This window comes from Euleptes europaea, chromosome 6 (assembly GCF_029931775.1).
Source record: "Euleptes europaea isolate rEulEur1 chromosome 6, rEulEur1.hap1, whole genome shotgun sequence".
NCBI lineage: Eukaryota > Metazoa > Chordata > Lepidosauria > Squamata > Sphaerodactylidae > Euleptes > Euleptes europaea.
Genome location: NC_079317.1, coordinates 49,098,498 through 49,117,425, shown reverse-complemented (window position 1 = coordinate 49,117,425; position 18,928 = coordinate 49,098,498). Strand labels below are relative to the sequence as shown.

General features: G+C 41.6%; 1 protein-coding gene across 1 annotated transcript in view; it reads left to right on the top strand.

The window, feature by feature from the left end:
* The window catches only part of GPR176 (G protein-coupled receptor 176), a 34,966-nt gene extending 17,459 nt beyond the window's left edge, over nucleotides 1-17,507 (top strand). The window contains exons 2-3 of the mRNA XM_056851668.1: nucleotides 15,341-15,593; nucleotides 16,200-17,507. Of these exons, the coding sequence (XP_056707646.1) occupies nucleotides 15,341-15,593; nucleotides 16,200-17,310 (1,364 nt within the window). The 3' untranslated portion in view covers nucleotides 17,311-17,507. The remainder of the gene's footprint in view (nucleotides 1-15,340; nucleotides 15,594-16,199) is intronic.
* Nucleotides 17,508-18,928: the final 1,421 nt, after the last annotated feature.

Genomic DNA, 18,928 nt, shown 5'->3' with positions numbered 1-18,928 from the left:
GTTTCTCACAGGAACTGACGGCAAGAGAAAAGTTCTGTACATACGCCTCGTTATGGCTATTGAAGAGCCAGCTGTTTTCTGTACGTAGACCTGAGATAAAGAGTCTCAGGCCGCTTTCGCCTTCAAAGCTCCCGTCACATGGACAAGCTGGTCATCAGCCACGCTCAGCACTATTATAGCAAGTGCTTTCTCATCTTTCACCACGTCCTGCGGCGTCTCAGGATCCGGGGGATTGGAGACATAAATCCACAATGCCTCTCTTTTAAGATAGTGTTGCATACGTAACGCCCACACATTGTAGTTGATAGAAGTGAGCTTCTCCACAAGCAAGGACATTGCAGCTTGAGCCATAATTTCTCCCGCTCCCTGCTGCTCCTGCTCTGTGTCACTCTCGTCCTCCACCTCGGATGCACTGCTGCTGGCAGACCTGCTGGACACCTCCTCTGCTCCGTCTGACTCAACCTCAGACATTCACTCGCCGTCTGCTCACCACAGCCCTTGTTCCACAGATAGTTCCTCTGCTCAGAACCTCCAGGACGTAGCGCAGTTGAGCTGTTCTGGGCCCATAACCCTGTTGGTGTATGTTAGGAAGCGTTGCAGCTCAACAGACGAGTAAGCACAGAAGACTCAGCACATATAAATAAGTGCTCTTTTATTCACAGTGTCAAAATGCTCCGCTTGGTCACCAATTCTCCACAACCCACATCTATACAAGTACTGTACAATATATATACACTTCTGGCCCTGTCCAGCAGCCAATCAACAGTTAGCCACCCAGTGGTCAGATATCATCCTGCTAGAACCAGTTCAGTCCAGCTTTACTGCTCAGTCATCAGCAGTCATGTGACACCAGCTGTCATCTGGCTGTCACTTAGATTACAGCAATCTACCTGCTTGCTATGTTCAGTCTTAAGTTCCAACACCAATATCATTTGGAAGAATCTCAGTTGTTGGCATAATTTGTTGATAATCAGTGAACTGAAGCAGCCAAACTGCTGAGCTGAAGGTTGGTTCTCATCAATATATCTAATTCTGAGCTTGGCAACTAAAATGTAGATTAAAAACTCTGCACAATAAATAATTGCCAGCTCCAGGTTGGGAAATACCTGGAGATTTTGGGGGTTGACCCTGAGGAGGATGGGGTTTGGGGAGGCGAGGGACTTCAATGGGATATAATGCCATAGAGTCCACGTTCCAAAGCTGTCACTTTCTCCTGGTGAACTGTCCTCTGTCGCCTGGAAATCAGTTGTAATAGCAGGAGATCTGTAGCCACCACCTGGAGGTTGGCAACCCTAACAATATGTCATACACAAAAGTGTTAATAGAGAATGCCAAGTGAGATTTCATGAAGTCCCACAAGATTACAACTGGTACTGCCTAGCAGCCCAGGCAGTAGAGCTTAAACCTAGGCAAATCCAGCAGTTTGGGGAGAGCAGTAGCAGTAGTAGCGAGAGTGAGGGAGAGAACAAAGGTATGAAGAGACAGAAAAACCAGGTGGGGGAAAGCACTGGAAAGATGGTGAAAAACTGGGAATGGGGGAGAGAAAGGGCTCAAAAGAGGGCAGGTGGCAGTATGCGGGGTGGGTATTCTTTCCCCCACAATTTTTGTGGATTTTCATCTTATATAGTTCTATTTGTTAAGAAAAGGTAGGCATACATTTCACATACCTCCACATTACAAACTTGATTTATTAAAATGAAAGCTGAGATACTCAAGAATCCTGGGATTCAGGAAGCTGAATTCTTCATCCGATACTACATTCTGCACACAGTTTTGCACCTCTGAAGGGGATGCCACTGCCATTTTAAAGCCTAATGAGCTGATTTAAAAATGTCACAAGGGCCTACAACACAGCAGCATGTGACACTCTTGTCGTTGTCCCCCCCCCCCGCGCCTTTTCAGGTGTTAAACAGTCGTGGGGAGGGGGATGGTGCAGCCGTTTAGGCACTTGAAAAGGAGCTGGGGGAAGCAAGAGAGCCTCATGCTTCTTTGCTGCGAGCCTGATCAGGATTGGGCCCTCTCAGCATTTTAAAATCACCTCATTAGGCTTTGAAATGGCAAAAAAATGGACCCAGGGATACCATCATGTCTAGATTTGCCCATATATACTTCTATGATAATGCTGGAATCTTTATTAATTGGCATTAAGGCTCAGAGAATATAATTGCCATTCTTCAAAACATAATTGCCATTCTTCCAACTACTGGAGTTGCTTTTTGCCAGTTTTTGAAACAAAATTTGTACAGGTTGAGTACCCCTTATCCGGAAAACTGATATCCAAAATGATCCAAAATCCAAAACTTTTAAAACTCCCACGAAGGGTAATAAAATGGCACACGTGCAGGTTGATTGGTATGGCGTGTTTCCCATAGCACATATAACTTGTTGTTGCATTTATGGGTTTCTTGATTAGGGTCATAACTGCCATGTAGCAGCTTATGTGCAGTGTAGATAACCCACCATTTACAGTTGACTCCTCACTGGATCCCTGTAATTTCTCCTGCCTCAATCTCTGTTCTCTTGTTTATGGTTTAAAAATTATTGGGTGGGAATGCAAACTTTAGGCAGGTGTGTAAGTGCAGGAAGGGAAATGATTTGATTCTGTTGTTGGCATTTGTTCCCCAACATGATGTTCAGTTTCTTAGCAACCAAACTAGATGAAAGGTATCTCTTCATCTGTAATATAATAAAATAAAGGGAGAAAAATAAATAAAATTTACTCTGACATTGTTTTCAACTTGATATATAGTCTGAGCTAAATTATCCCATTAATAGCATAATCTACAATGTTGTTTTGAAATAGCAATGTTTTGTAGGGTGATAAAATTGTGTGTTGTTTTTCACATCAATTTTAATAAATGAAATGGAGCAGAGCCATTGAAATTTTTCATGTGTGCATGAAGAAACAAATAATTTTAGTTAGTTGTGATTAATTATAATGCAAATTTTGCTGTCTGAAATGTTTTTCTCAATACAGACAAGGAATAATGAAAAAATATATACCCCTTAAGGGAACACAGAGAGGAAAGGAGCAAGATGCTAATACAGTAGCACCTTAAACATCAGTAAGACTTCCAAGATATAAGCTTTCAAGAGTCAAAGCTCCCTTCATCAGATACCAGTAGGAATGGAGATCCCTGAGTACTTAAATCACAGTCCAAAGATGGGAGGGGTGTTGCAAAAAAAGGGAGTCAGGATGCAAAGATACAGTATAAAATGTAATCAAATGTACCTTTGCATCCAGACTGGTTTGAAGAGACAGTAATGGTAGGAAAAGTCGAAGGCAGTAGAAAAAGAGGAAGACTTAATATGAGATGGATTCACTCAATAAAAGTAAGCCATGGCCTTCAGTTTGCAAAAACTGAGCAAGGCTGTGAATGATAAAATGTTTTGGATGTCATTAATTTATAGGGTTGCCATAAGTTGGAAGCAACTCGACTGCATTATGCATCATTAAATGCATTATAGCATAGTAACTATTGCCAATATTATTTACATTTTAACAAAAATATTTTTGAAAATGTAGTATATCTCTACAGTATACATAGAAATTAATATATTTAATTCTCAACATGGCCCCATCTGTGGATACTTAAATCTAGAGATTAGGGCCATGGAAGACAAAGTATATCTTCCTACAAACCTGAGAAAAGGCCCAAGTTTGCAAAAAAATCTGAAAACTTTAAAAAAATACATTGGAGGTTTAAATTTCCCCCATTTAAAAAAATAGTGTTGTTTGTACATGCACGGACAACACTTTTACCTTTTGAAATGGTGGTGTCCACTGTGGGCCTAGCTGCAGTAGCAGTGGATGCTGGGATCGGCTCCAGACCTGGTGGCAGCAGACACTGGTGGAGGCTCTGGGCCCACTGGCAATGGTGCTTGGGAGCAGCTTTGAGCCTAGAGTGTAGAGTAGTTCCTAACAACCTCCACCGCAGCAGCTGGGAGCAGAGCTTAAAGTGAGTAGATGGGCCTGGAGCCGCGATGGGGGGGGGAATGGGATTCCTCCCCATGAGTCTTGCAGGCCTCCCACTTACATTTGTGAAAGCAGCATGAAAATGAAGAGGTGGCTTTGAAATATCCCACTAAGGTGAGAATAGAAAACACAGACGCAGGCATGAGTGTATACCAGTAGACTTTTGTGCCGTGTGTGTGTGTGGGGGGGGCAATATCTGCTGTGAACACCCAGTGGTGCATATTTAGGAACAGCAGCAGGTAATGCAGCAAAGAACACAAAGAAAACAACCATTATCAGTCATACAACCCTATAAGTTAATTATTACTCTTACAGGATTATTCTTCCATGTAGCAGGTGAGAAGCTGAGAGAATCACAGCTTGCCTAAAGCCACTTTGTGAGTCCATGGCTGTGGCAAGATTTAAACAACAATTTTTTGGCATGCAATCAGCACCCTTAGACAATGTACTACACCAGCTCTCACAATATAACTGAACAGAAGAAGAAAAGTGGGGCAATTCTAGGTATGGGAACAGGCAGCTGTACTGATAGACTTATAATGATCATTTTACTGTGACATTTGATAGCAGTAATAGAGCATACATGCCCTGTCCTGGATGGCCCAGTCTAGCCTGATCTCGTCAGATCTCAGAAGCTAAGCAGGGTCAGCCCTGGTTAGTATTTGGATGGGAGACCACCAAGGAATACCAGGGTTGCTGTGCAGAGGAAGGCACTGGCAAACCACCTCAGTTAGTCTCTTGCCATGAAACCCCCCCCCCAAAAAAGGGGTCGCCATAAGTCAGCTATGACTTGACAGCACTTTACACACACACACAATAGAGCATACAGCTTCTGGATACTTACAAGTATATGCTGTATGGGTAATGAAGGATAGGTATCCCAAAAGAACAAAGAGTACTTTTGGGTCGCACTATATGTTATCTGTTCCCCCCCCTTTCAACCATTTCTCTCAATCCCAAGTGCAAATGGAAACACAAAAACAATTGATTTTCTGTTCTATATTATTTTACCATTGGCAAATTAGTGATTATTATGTAGTTTTGTAGCAATGACTACAATGGGTTTTTTTTCTCTGAAGTATATATTATGATGGAAAAAATTGAATCACCTATAACAGACCGAGTTATGGACAACTCCTGTCTGATAAGTGAAGAGCCATGGAGGTAAAATGGTATCCAGGCTGGCTAATTGAGGAGCTGGTTTGTGCTATACCAGGAGTGCCTTCTATCATACACATCATGGTTGAAGCTCTCTACCCTTCTGAATTGTTCTGACCTTGCCATTCTCAACCATACTTCAGTAGCTTCCAAACTTGACAACTGTAATATGCTTTGGATGTTGTGGAAGATAACTTACACTCTTCAACTGGTACATCATGTAGCATTTCACCAGTTGTCTGGTAATAGGCAGCATAACCATAGCTGACAAATCTTGCATCAACTGTACTTGTTACCAACCTGCTTTTGGGCTCAAATCATGGTGATAGTGTTAACTCTTTAAACCTATCACAATCCACATACCTTTCTCCACGTGAAGTCAGTTTCTCCATATAAAGCTGTTTTATGATGTTATGTTGTGTTTTAAAAGATGGTATCTTGAAACGTGGTGTTTTCTAATGTGTGGTTTTATGGTTTTGTTGATTTTATTGATTACTCTGTCACTAGTTACTATTGATATTGTAAACAATAATAATGGAAAGACAGTATAGAAATTTCTTAAATAAAATGGTCTGGTGGTATTTTCTCTACAACTTCCTAAGGGGAAATTGTGCATTTCTCTTTGGGATTAGATATTGAAGTTGTCAGATTTATGTGTGTGTGAGTAGAAGAGGAGAAGGGCAAGTTCTTCTTCAAGCATTGTGGAAAATGAGAAAGCATCTGTGCATTTAGTTGACCTCACTTCTTCTCTGAAGCTGACCTTTGAATAAAGAACATCCCTTCCCCCCAATTCTGTTACTCAAGCCACATGAAGGCAGCTTCAAGTACAAAAGTTAATCATGATTTTTAGAATAATTATTAAAAGAGAAACATAATTTACAAAATAGTGAATACATAATTTGGAATGTTATTGTACAAACTATTTCAATGATGTAACACTTGTTAATACCCTGACCTGGATGGCCCAGGCTAGCCTGATCTTGTCAGATCTCAGAAGCTAAGCAGGGTCAGCCCTGGTTAGTATTTGGATGGGAGACCACCAAGGAATACCAGGGCTGCTGTGCAGATGAAGGCTTTGGCAAACCACCTCTGTTAGTCTCTTGCCAGGAAAACCCCAAAAGGGGTCGCCATAAGTCGGTTGCGACTTGAAGGCATTTTACACACACACACACACACACACACACAACACTTGTTAATAGGGTTGCCAACTGCCAGATGGTAGCAGGAGTTCTCCTGCTAATTCAACTGATTTTCAGCCGATAGAGATCAGATCACCTGGAGAAAATGGCTGCTTTGGCAGTTGAACTCTATGGCATTGAAGTCCCTCCCCTCCCCAAACCCCGCCCTCCTCAGGCTCCGGCCCGCTCCGCCCCAAAAATCTCCCGCCAGGGTGAAGAGGGACCTGGCAACCCTACTTGTAAACCATATCAGGGAAAAACAAATCAAATCCACTTCTCATTCATTAATTCTTTGCATGCTTACTACAAGTAAGAGTTTTCCATGACTATGATCCATAGAATTGTTAACATATATTTTTGCATCAATTAACAAATTAATTATAAACTAAAAGCTGTAATTTACATTCAATCCTGAATTTATATATCATAAAACTGGACATATTCCCTATGTCTGTTTATTACTTGGATTGTATTTATAATCATACTGCAGTATCCTGATGCTTAAGGGCACCACCATCATATATAATCAAAATCTGCTACTTTTTTAGTGTGTGTGTGTGTGTGTGTGTGTGTGTGTGTGTGTGTGTGTGTGTGTGTGTGAAGGGGTGACCACAAAGAAACAGCCACACATAAAAGGCCTCAGTGTCAGGGGGAAACCTCTCCCCTGTTCCACAGCCTGGCTTCCTTGGAAAACTGACACACTTTCCACTTAGGAGGAGCAGAATGTATGGTTTAGGAATCTTTTCTTGTATAGTGTGCAAGCAACTCAAAGTGCCTCTAATAGGCTACCAGTAAACATTAAACAACCAGATCTTTTCCGAAGCATGGATTAGAATTTATTGAGGGAAATAGAGGGGTTCAAGAATTCAAAAGGTACTCAAGCATAAAAACAGTGAAATTGTTGTGTTCAGAAGGGCATTCATTGGAGAGTTACGTAAGAGGAATGAAAGAGAGCCAAGCCACTGGCTGTGAGAATTCTGTACTGGGGAGCAACTATGAGGAGGAGTGGGAGAGAGAGGGATTTAAAGATGGGGAAAGGAGAGTTTTTAGGAGAAAATCAATGAAAAGAGATGAAGTTTACCTATCCTCAGTCTGCTGAGCTAGGTAGAGTATGTTAACTGAGAGTAAGGAACTGTAGGCATAGCTTCAAAAGGTCCTGGGAAATGTTAAAAAGGGTTGCTAGGTCCCTCTTCATCATCGGTGGGAGGTTTTTGGGGTGGAGCCTGAGGAGGGTGGGGTTTGGGGAGGGGGGGACTTCAATGCCATAGAGTACAATTGCAAAAGTGGCCATTTTTTCCAGGTGTACTGATCTCTATTGGCTGGAGATCAGTTGTAATAGCAGGAGATCTCCAGCTAGTACTTGAATGTTGTCAACCGTAGTAAGGCAGTGGAAGGTTCTTCCTGTGTGTGGCAAAGAAACATCCCTGAGCCCAAAAGAAATAAAAGTGGGGTTGCAGCTTCTGAACAAGCGAAGAGCATGATGCAACAGTGAAACTTTGGCTGACAGAGCAGTGATAGTTATAGGATCTAATATGACGAATATCAAAGAAATGATTGTAAAGTACAGGAGGTTAGGATGAGTCCAGGATGAACATATATGGATTTTCTGGCTCTCACTGAGAAGAGTAACAAGTAAGAGTGTGAAGAGTAACAAAAGGAAACTGCATCCAGGTGGGGGAATATCCTAGGGGGAGAATAGGGTTGGCAGGGTGGAAGCTTCATCCACTCCTCAGGCAGGTTAGGAGGAGACATTCAGGCAAGGTCAGTGTGACGGACAGGTTAGGTTCCGCCTCTCCTTAAGAGAGACCAATGGGAGCTGACAGAATGTTAGTGAGAGGGACAGCTTAAAGCAGCAGCTAAGAGAGTTGAAGACAGCAGGTAGGGAGTTGAGAGAGTCTAGCTGAGTGAAGCTGGGGAGAAGAGCAACTTAAAGCGCACAGAACGGGGTCAGTTTGTAGCAAAGGTTCTCAAATGCTGGAAAAGGGAAACAGTTCAAAAGTTCAGTTGAAAATAAGCTTTGTAACCTCTACTGATTTTCTTCAGTGTTAAGTTTAAATCATAAATAAAAGTTAAGTTTTTGTTTGTTTAACCCTGTGGGCTGGTGGTCTCAGGGAAAGGAACACACAAACACACAAGCTATGATCTTGGATGAAGCAGTATTTGCGTCCCCAGCCCCACTAGCTGTGTGCAGTGTCTGAGTGAGGGGTGAAAGGGAACTGGGCTATGTTGGTGTCTCTGGGCATAAGGAGGAGGACCTGGTATGTAAAATGGCCACGCGTCTCTATATATTTTAAAGCAGGCAAGACAGGTAGTGACTTCTGACTGCCTGACCTACACAGGTAGGTCAGGCAGTCAGAAGTCACTACCTGTCTTGCCTGAACCTGAATCCTGAACCTGAGAGAGAGAGGGGTGGTTGTGGAGGGTGGTAGGCTTTCTGTGTGAGAAAGGTCATCACAGTCCGTTAAGCTAATCAGCCCTCCTGGCTGCTTGATTGTAATTAGATTTTGCAGTCAGGAGGACTTGCATTTTCTGACAAAATTAGATTAATAGACCAAGGCGGCTGCCCAGCTTTGTGAGCCCTTTCAGGGATGGGTATGCGTGCAGATGTCCCATCACTGAATTAGTCTCCTGCCCAAAGTTTTGGCCAAATATTAGCATAGTCTGACTAAGGAGAGCCTTGACCTCAGCTTCTCCACAGCGAGGCATAGCTAGCTCCTAAAATGGCTGCTGAGGTGCAAGTTTAGCCAAGATGGAGTCGGGACAGACAGCACATGCCTAGGAAGGGAGTCCTTTGTAATGGGGTGGTGGTGGTGGTGTTCCAGTTGCTTCAAAATTGGCAGCAGATTTTCATTTGCTGAGTTAGGTATAAAACAGAAATAAATGACTCACCAAGTCTGTGATCTGAAAAATGATTTTAGTTTCACAAAAGTGTTGTTGCTATGGTAACTGAGAGTAGCAGCCTGTGTTGTTGTGCTTGTAAAGAGAATAAAACTTTGATGCTAATGGGAAAGAACTCTGCACTCTTGGAACACTTCCGCAATACAGAAGGGGCCTAATTCAGCTTCACTTGAGCACTTTATGCATCCTTTATTTCAGCATGAGAGATAAATGTGTGCTTAAGTTTTTCCTATTGTAATCAATGAGCTGTAAAACGGTGTCTGAAACATGCACAATTTGTTTTTTTTAAGGACTGTGGTCTTTCCATATATCATCTGTAGAGAAAAAAATAGATGCTAGAACTGAATTATTGTAAACAAGTTCCTTCATTTCAGAGGGCTCAGGTTGAGCTTCACATAAAGATGTTTTGGTGCTTTTTATATCCTATTGAGCCTCTCTCATCCTATTGAGCTTCTCTCATTTTATATCCTATTGAGCCTCTCTCATTCTCTTAATCTGTTCTGTTGTTTATAGTACTTCCTTTTTATTCTTCAGATGTCCTGGTGTTGAGATAAGAGTGTTTACCCTTAACCAGCACTAACATTTCTATAAAATAACTATTAGTTTGAGCCAAGCAATTAATTTTGAACACAATATGAAAAAAGAGCAGCACTAGCAAAACTTGAACTTATTATAGTATAATACTTATACCAGTGGTCCCCAATGTGGTGCCCATGGGCATCATGGAACTTGCTGATACCTTTCCTGGTGTCCACCAAGTGTTTTTAGAAAGTGGGCAGGGCTTCTGCTTGGTCATTGGTGATCTGATTGGCTGTCCAGATTTTTTAAAAAATGCCCTGGTAGCAGCTGCCACCACAGCACAAGGCTCTTCGCTGCATGACTGAAGATAAGCTGTTTGTAAGCAAGAAATGTTTTTAAACTGGCTGCGTGAAATGTTGAAGAGTTACTATTAGAGTTGTGCATAACTTTATTCCCTAACATTTTGTGGTTATACCCACCACCCTGTGTGAGAATTCCATAGGTACTGGCAGGCTTCAAAAGGTTGGGGAACCCTGACTTATACTGTAAATACTATCGTGTAATCTGCCTTGAGAAAGGCAGGCTATAAAAAAGTAAAATGTCTAAAAAGGAAATGTGAAAAAAGTATATTTTAATTACGGGCCAACTTTCAAGTATATTCCAAAGTTTATTTTCATGCAAGGAGCTGGAAAAAACATTGCTCAAGGACATATTTAAACATATGAATCAGCCTTAAATGAATATTATCTTACCGTATATACCCATGTATAAGCCGAGGTGCCTAATTTCTCCCCAAAAATGGGGAAAAATTAGGCACCGGCGTATAAGCCGAGGGTTGGCTTATAACCTCTCCCCCCTGCAGGCTTACCTGACAGGGCTCCCGCCGAAGGCGGTGGCGGGCCCCCCGCAGGAGGCTTCCTGGGCGGGGGGAGCCGGGTGCGGCCTTGCAGCGGCCGCAGGAGGCTTCCCCCGGCCCTTCCAGGGCGGGGGGAGCCATGCGCGCCCGGCGGCGGCGGCCGCGCGGCCTTGCAGCGGCCACAGGAGGCCCTCACAGGGCGCTCCTGGCCGGGGGAAGCCGCATGGGCCCGGCAGCGGTGGTGGCGGCGATGGCGGCGGTGGTAAGTTGCCTCCTCCCCCCTCCCCTACCATATTGACCCGCGTATAAGCCGAGGCCGGCTTTTTCAGCCCTTTTTTTGGGCTGAAAAACTCGGCTTATACGCGAGTATATACGGTATATAGAATAAACTTAACACTCTGGAATCTTAACCCTGTGGAACATCAGGAGACATATTCAGTAAATGAACAAACTGAAGCTATCGTACTTTGGTCACATTATGAGAAGAAAACAGTTATTCGAAAAGACAATAACGCTAGGAAAAGTTGAAGGCTGCAGGAAAAGAGGAAGACCCAACATGAGATGGATTGACTCAATCAAGGAAGCCACAGCCCTCAGTTTGCAAGACCTGACTGAGCAAAGCTGTTAATGATAGGACATTTTGGAGGTCATTAATTCATAGGGCTGCCATAAGTCGGAAGCGACTTGACAGCACTTAACACACACATGAGGTAAGAGTTTCATAGTACATAGAAAATGCAAAGTAAATGACAGCTACAGGCATATACAAAACTGAAATGCGCAAATAAAATGGATTATAGCCTAAACTGGTGTTTGACTCATCATCCCCTCCAACTTTCTTTGCTTCTTATCAAGGAGCCTTCAAGGGCAAGTGAGCAGCTTTCCATGTGGCAAGTATAACTTTTAGCCTAGCTCCTAGACATAGTTAAGATAAACAAGGAACAATCCCATTGTGGCCCACCCATTAACCTGACCCTGGCCTCCAAGGGTCCATTTTAATCTTTTTTCTGGTTCTTGGATTATGATTAGATCACACTGGCCTCATTCTCTCAATTAATCATAATTGCCTGGCCCTCTACATTTGCAGTACAATTTGACCTAATTACTGGGTATGGAGAAGCAGATCTGCAGTTAATCAACAGCAGACTGAATATGTTCTGCAAGACTAAATGAATTTACTGTGATGTTTACAAAGATTCAAGCCAATATAGCTGGTGAATCTTCTAGAGGTTCCTCTTGTTGGCCAGGCAAAGAGGGCCGTTTCTTCTTCTCAACAACAACAGTTAACCAATCATATTCAGAAGAAAATATTCATAACCCTTAGCCTAATTTTGAACAGATACTGGATACAATGTTATAAGGATGCCACTTAGTCGTGGCATAAGTGCATTACCTTACTGGACCCAGACAATACAGCTTCTGCTGTATTGGTCCATCACTGAGAAGCTAGTGTCTTTTTACTAAAATGATTCAGGCCTCAATTAGGCCTTTGCCTTTAGTCTAACAATTACTAACAACTTTAGAAGTCCCCTGTGCTAATAGAGTTGTAGATTATTGCGCTGGTTGCTATATATATTATCCTGCTTGTGCAGCATCAATTTTGAATTTTTGTTAGCCAGTTACTGCATTGTTTATGGAATATCTTACACACTTTTCTTTAGTCCTTTTTTGGGGTTCTAATTTTGTAATCTGCTTTGAGTCTCTGCAAGGTGCTGTACACCCAGTAAACAAAATAATAAAATAAATTATATACCATATCAATGCCTCATACCACTTTAATAACACTAAAATTCCATCATATAGCCATTTGTCCTAATTACTAAAGTTAGACGAAGGGGCTGTGATTTCCCTGTCTTTTGATGACTGTGCCTTCTCTCTTCTTCCCTACAATTACTCACTCCAACCCACATACTGCATACAATTTAGGTACCTTTTCCGTAGATAGACAGCAGCTCTGTAGTAATTCATGCTACAGCCCTACACACTAACTACTATCATCCAGAGATTGTTATAGCACAAAAAAAATATCAAGGTGACATTAGAGCTTATACTTCAGTTTCAGGTTTTTCATTTATTTTGACATGACAGAAAAGTCCCAATGAGCAGGTTATAATAGTCTGAAAGTGCAGTCGAGAAAATGTTGTGCAAAGTTAATAAGGTTAGATGGTGCTAGGTTACATAGGGTTGCCAATCTCCAAGTAGGGCCTGAAGTTATTCCAGAATTATAACTGACCACCAGACTACAAGGGTTGCCAGTCCCTCTTCGCCACCAGCGGGAGATTTTTGGGGTGAACCCTGAGAAGGGTTGGGTTTGGGGACGAGAGGGACTTCAATGCCATAGAGTCCGATTGCCAAAGCGGCCATTTTCTCCAGGTGAACTGATATCTATCGGTTGGAGATCAGTTGTAATAGCAGGAGTTCTCCAGCTAGTACCTGGAGGTTGGCAACCCTACAGACTACAGAAATCAGTCCACCTGGAGGAAGTGGCAACTTTGGAGGGCAGACTCTATGGCATCACATTCCTGCTACACTCCGTCCCTAAACTCTGCCTTCCCCAGGCACTACCCCCAAATCTCCAAGAATTTCACAAGCTGGAGTTGGCAACCCTAGGTGTAAAAATGTTTTCAAGTTGCACCAACAGCTACTACAATTAAAAACGTGTCCATAAAAGGTTGACGCGTCTTGAGTAAGATTCAGAGAGATTTTAAAAAGTTACCGAAGTAAATCATGTATTTATTGACTAAACATTATAGAAGAATTTTGAAACATTTGTCCCTACAGTATAAAAGCAGTAGAATTCGGGCCACATTTATTTAAGTGAGAATCCCTGTTGAGACACAGTGCCATGGTATGAGCCAGCATAACAGGAACCTGGCAGAACAGTTTGGATGAGAGGATGCATAATAAGCCTCTACCCAATGCTCTTGGAACTTGGAACATTATCTTTTTTTGTATCCATGTAAATGTTGTTCAGTACAAAACAAATGTGTTTTCCAGGTTCATGGAAGGGAATTTAATGATTGCTCTTTGAGTCAGAGAAAGAGGGAACAAAAAAATCGGTGTCCATTTTTAATTGCCGACATTTTTCTAAATAGATTGGCAATGGGAATTTGGCCTGTATAAAGAATTTAGTCAGAAAGGGGAAGAAAATAGGCCCAGGCGAAGATCAAATCACTTATTTTAGAACTTGCTTTGCAGTATTTACCTATCTTTCTGTTGAAGATTATATTGCCAATCTCTTCCCCAAGCCATGAGAAACGTTTCTAGAGTTAGATTCTTTCTTTGTAGAGGAATAAAGATTTTGAAATTTTGTTGGGCTAATGTTTTAATGGACATCGGGCTTGGATTTTGAGTCCAATGGTAGCTTTGCCTCTGTTGGTATGGCTTCCAACTACTTCATTATTGTTGTCTGTTATCTATTTTTAGTGAACCTCTTCATAAGTTACAGAAGTGTACTTTTTTATAGAATTCTTTTCTAAAAATGTGTATGAGGCCACTCCATCCTCCCACCTTCTGACTGAGATATATGACTGAGGGATCTCTATTCCTATTTGTCTCTGATGAAGGGAGCTTTGACTCTTGAAAACTTGTACCCTAAAAATCTTTTTGGTGTCTAAGGTGCCACTGAACTCGAATCTAGTTCTTTTTCTAGCTGGAAATCTTAAAAGATGAAAAAACTCAATTCATTACACATATAAATGAGCAAAGAACTGTCTGAAGCATGTGGGGTTGAAAAGATGGCCATCAGGACATTGACTGTGTGGATGGTACCTGCAGGAAGGAACCTTTCAGTGAAAGAGCTTACAGCAACATGGAAGCTAAAGGAAAATCATTAGAAACTGCTACATCTTACAGAAGGGCTGTCTTCTGTAGGAGTTTCCCATTGATTAAGTTGACCAATAATTTCAGTATGTGACACCATTAAAAATAGGTTCCATTCAGTGTATGTATTGATTGCCGTAAACCCAAACTGTAATTTGTATCAAATGCCTTCACTAGTGGTGCAGGGGAAAGCAGACATATACAACGTGGTTTCTCAGTGTTACTGTCCCTTTAATTTTGCCTTTTGCTTCTAGCTTAATTAACTACTCTCTGTTCTCTCTATGACCACTATAATAATTTTACTTTTGAGTAAACTGGAATTGTGCTGATTTTTTTAATGGGAAATATAAGCACCATATTAAATGCTGTGTAGAACTCCAGTTTTAATTCCACTTCCAGCTTATTACAGAAGTGGAATCATTCAGCAGTGCAAAAATCCAATGACAAATCAGAGAACAAGCTGTATTGGTGAGTACAAATTATGCCTAAGAACCAAACTGGAGTCACTGGAGATCTGCAATTGGATTTCCTAAGTTTTTTGTAATTCTTGTAGTAACAGCCATCCTGGTAGTGGTAGGGAATTAGATTTCAACTTTAGCCCCTACCCCAACCACTGTTTTCCTCTTCCCCTAAGGTGCTGTTTTCCCTGATATGGAAAATAAACTGTTTTGTGGGATGTGTATGTGTGATTTTTTTTGGGGAAATAATGCACAAAATAAATGGTTGGCTACCTCCCCCAGTGCTATGACCCTACTCCGATTGATCCTCCTCCCATAACTAGTATATGTAATGTAAAGATTTGATCACAGGTCTATAAGGGCTTGTCTAGCCTGATTATGTGTCTTATTTGAAAAATTGAACTTGCCATGTATATACATATCTGTCTATAATTCTCTTAACTGTCAGGGTTTGATTTTGTTTCCTTTTATTCAGGAAACTTCATGGTCTTGTGGTCAACATGCAGGACATCGTTTTTTAAGTCTGTAACCAATCGGTTGATTACGAACTTGGCCTGCTCGGGGATCTGTGCCAGCCTAGTCTGCGTGCCTTTTGACATCATCCTCAGTGCCAGTCCACACTGCTGCTGGTGGATCTATACCATGGCCTTCTGTAAGATCATCAAATTCTTGCACAAAGTCTTTTGCTCAGTGACCATCCTAAGTTTTCCTGTCATTGCTCTAGATAGGTAAGACAGTGAAATTACTTGATGCTTTTTCACCCCTTTCCCCTTAGAATTTCATAAAGATATGTAATCATCCATTCTAACGTGGCACTTGTGGGTGTCATGGTGCTTGCCAGTGTTTCCTTGAGCCCACTTGCTACCCTGCTTCCTGAGTCCTTGCACATTCCCTCCTTGTCTCTTTTTCAGTTCCTTTCTTCTCTTTGTCCTTTTGTTAACACTGTCTCTTTGCTTTGTTACCTTCTGCATTCCTTCATTCCCCTTACTTTCTCTGTTTCTGTCTTGAGTCACTCTGGCATTTACCCCTACTACATGCCACTTCTCCAGCCACCTTTGAGGTGTGCTAAAGATGATGGTATGGTGGAGAGGCTTCAGTAGTGGCAATGGGAGAACCAAGCTCCAGCTTCCTCCCGCAAAGCTCCAGCTTAAAGGGTAATGGGCACTTGAGTTTGCAGCTTGGTTCCATTTGTCTTCATTACAGATACTGTACATTTACTCTCTCTATGTTATATATTTACTCAGAAGTAGTTCTGTGGGGGGTATCCCCACAGAAGGTGCACCTGAATTTTAATATATCTCATACACCTTTTTTGTTTGTTTCTTTTTTGATAGGTACTATTCAGTTTTATACCCACTGGAAAGGAAAATATCAGATGCCAGGTCTCGAGATCTGGTGATCTACATCTGGGCACATGCAGTGGTGATGAGCATTCCTGTATTTGCTGTGACCAATGTCTCCGATATTTACGCAATGTCCTCTTGCACTGAACCCTGGAATTACTCCATTGGCCATTTGGTATATGTAATTATTTACAATATTACCACTGTGATAGTGCCGGTGGCTGTGGTGTTTCTCTTCATGATCCTTATCCGCAGGGCCCTGAGTGCCAGCCAGAAGAAAAAAGTCATCATTGCTGCCTTAAGAACACCTCAGAATACCATTTCTATTCCTTATGCCTCCCAGAGAGAAGCTGAACTTCATGCCATGCTGCTGTCCATGGTTATGATCTTTATTTTCAGCAGTATCCCCTATATGATTTTGGTGATTTACCGTACTGTACTGAGTTCTTCTGACCCTTCTGTGTTCTTGCTTCTCACTGCCATCTGGCTGCCCAAAATATCACTGCTGGCCAATCCTCTGCTCTTCTTGACTGTTAACAAATCAGTACGTAAATGTTTAGTAGGAACAATTGTGCAGTTACACCGAAGATATAGTCGGAGGAACATTGTCAGTTCTGGAAGTGCTGCAGATGCCAACCTGGAACCTCGTGTCCGATCTGGTAGCCAGCTGCTGGAAATGTTTCACATTGGGCAGCAGCAAATTTTTAAGCCTACAGAGGATGAGGAAGAGAACGAGACTAAATCCACTGGTTCTAATGACTACCAGCAAAAGGAAATCCCTACAACCAGCTTGGATGTGGAACAAACTTTGGTTCAGAGGACTATGCCGCACGTGGTTGCAGACTCTGCCACACAAGTGGCCCCAGCTATGCCAACGGAAGCAGAATTGGCCAGCGAAAAGTATTCCATGCAGCTAGGCTTTGGGCCTTTCGAATTGCCTCCACAGTGGCTATCAGAAAACCGGAACAGCAAGAAAAGACTGTTGCCTCCTTTGGGGAATACGCCTGAGGAGCTAATCCAGACCAAGCAGCCGAAGTGTAAAACAGAAAGAAAAATTAGTAGGAACAATAAAGTCAGCATCTTTCCCAAAGTGGATTCCTAGTAAAAGCAAGAGCTGTGTGTGACAGGAAGACACAACTCCCTTCTTGCATATATGTGATCCTATGGATCTTTGTTAGGTTGCAATATATTAAAGGCTTATTTTTGTGCCAATTTATGTAAAAACAAAATGAAAACATAAAGTGTTCCTTATGAATAGATGTCAGTATAAATATCTCATGTATTTATTTACATTTATCCTCCATTATAAAATAACGATTTACTTCCAGAAGGGTAATTTGGCGCTCTTCCAAAGATTGCTTCCTCCTGTATGTATTATTGTGATCTTTCAGACTTCAGCAAGCTGGTACAATTAACACATGCAGAGATGTATAAAGGGTAACAGCTCTACAATTAGGAGCACTAGGGAAAATAATTCTGTAAATATGGACCTCCTTGTCTGGAGTTCCATAAATATACTTCTTCCTTTGCCAAAACGTGAGCATCTTTCAGGAGTGCTACATGACCTGTCAATTTGAAGTAGCTCTGAGAAGCCAGAAATGAACAAAGTCACATTTATAATTTAGTAAGGTTTCTTTCCTCCTTGCTTTTGCCTTACAGTGTTTTAACCTGTCTCATGTTGCTGAGACAAGTATGGGCTAAATATATACATATGATCTTGGATACATTGCCTTTGAAATATTTCCATTCAGGGCTGACATTTACTGTGCTGAGCACTGTGGGGTATTAGCAAATTGAGTACAGCAGTGGTGACTTTAAAGGTGTAAAATAGGTAGAACAAAAATCTAGTTGCACCTTGAAGACTAACAACAGTTCTTTTAAGATGAGTTTTTGTGGGTTATAGCCTACTTTATCAGATAGTCAAAAAGGGCAAGAGTCCAGTAGCACCTTAAAGACTAACAAAAATATTTTCTGGTAGGGTATGAGCTTTCGTGAGCCACAGCTCACTTCTTCAGATACAGCTAGAATGTGAATCCAACGGTCTTTAAGTAGAGGAACAGTATGTAAATGTGAATAGCAGGCTTGATTGGATTAGGTGTGATATGCAGAAGAGTCTGTGATGTCCAGGGGAGAGATGGGTGTGGAGAAATCAGCATTGGTAATGGGCCATGAATGCAAGGTCTTTATTCAGCCCAGATAAATGCATTGACTTTAGTTTGAATATCAACTGTAATTCAGCAGTTTCAATTACAGTTGATATTCAAACTAAATAAATGTTATTAGTCTTTAAGGTACAACCAGATTTTTGTTGGGTGTTTTTAATACAACTAACACATTTGTAAAATAGGTAGGGGAAATACTTTTTTTTAACTATTCCATATACTAACATGCATATCAAATTTTTGAATGTGTTTTTATGAAGCCGGCTCTTAGCTTAAATTAAAGTGAATAATCACTGTCAGAAAGATCCCTGTACCTCTCCAATGTAGCATGGCAAAATGGCACTAAGATTGTGGTTGCCATTTTGTTTGGCCCACAGGTCATTAAAACATGGCCTGCTATTTATGATCTTGAGTATAAAGAAAACTGCATGTCCTCTGAGGATTACATATAGAAAATACTTCTTCAGTATGCTTAGAAATGTCAAGCTATGAGGATGTTAAGTTCTTTTCTAAGAAATGAATTAATTCCAAATAGCTTGTACACTCTGATTACTTGCC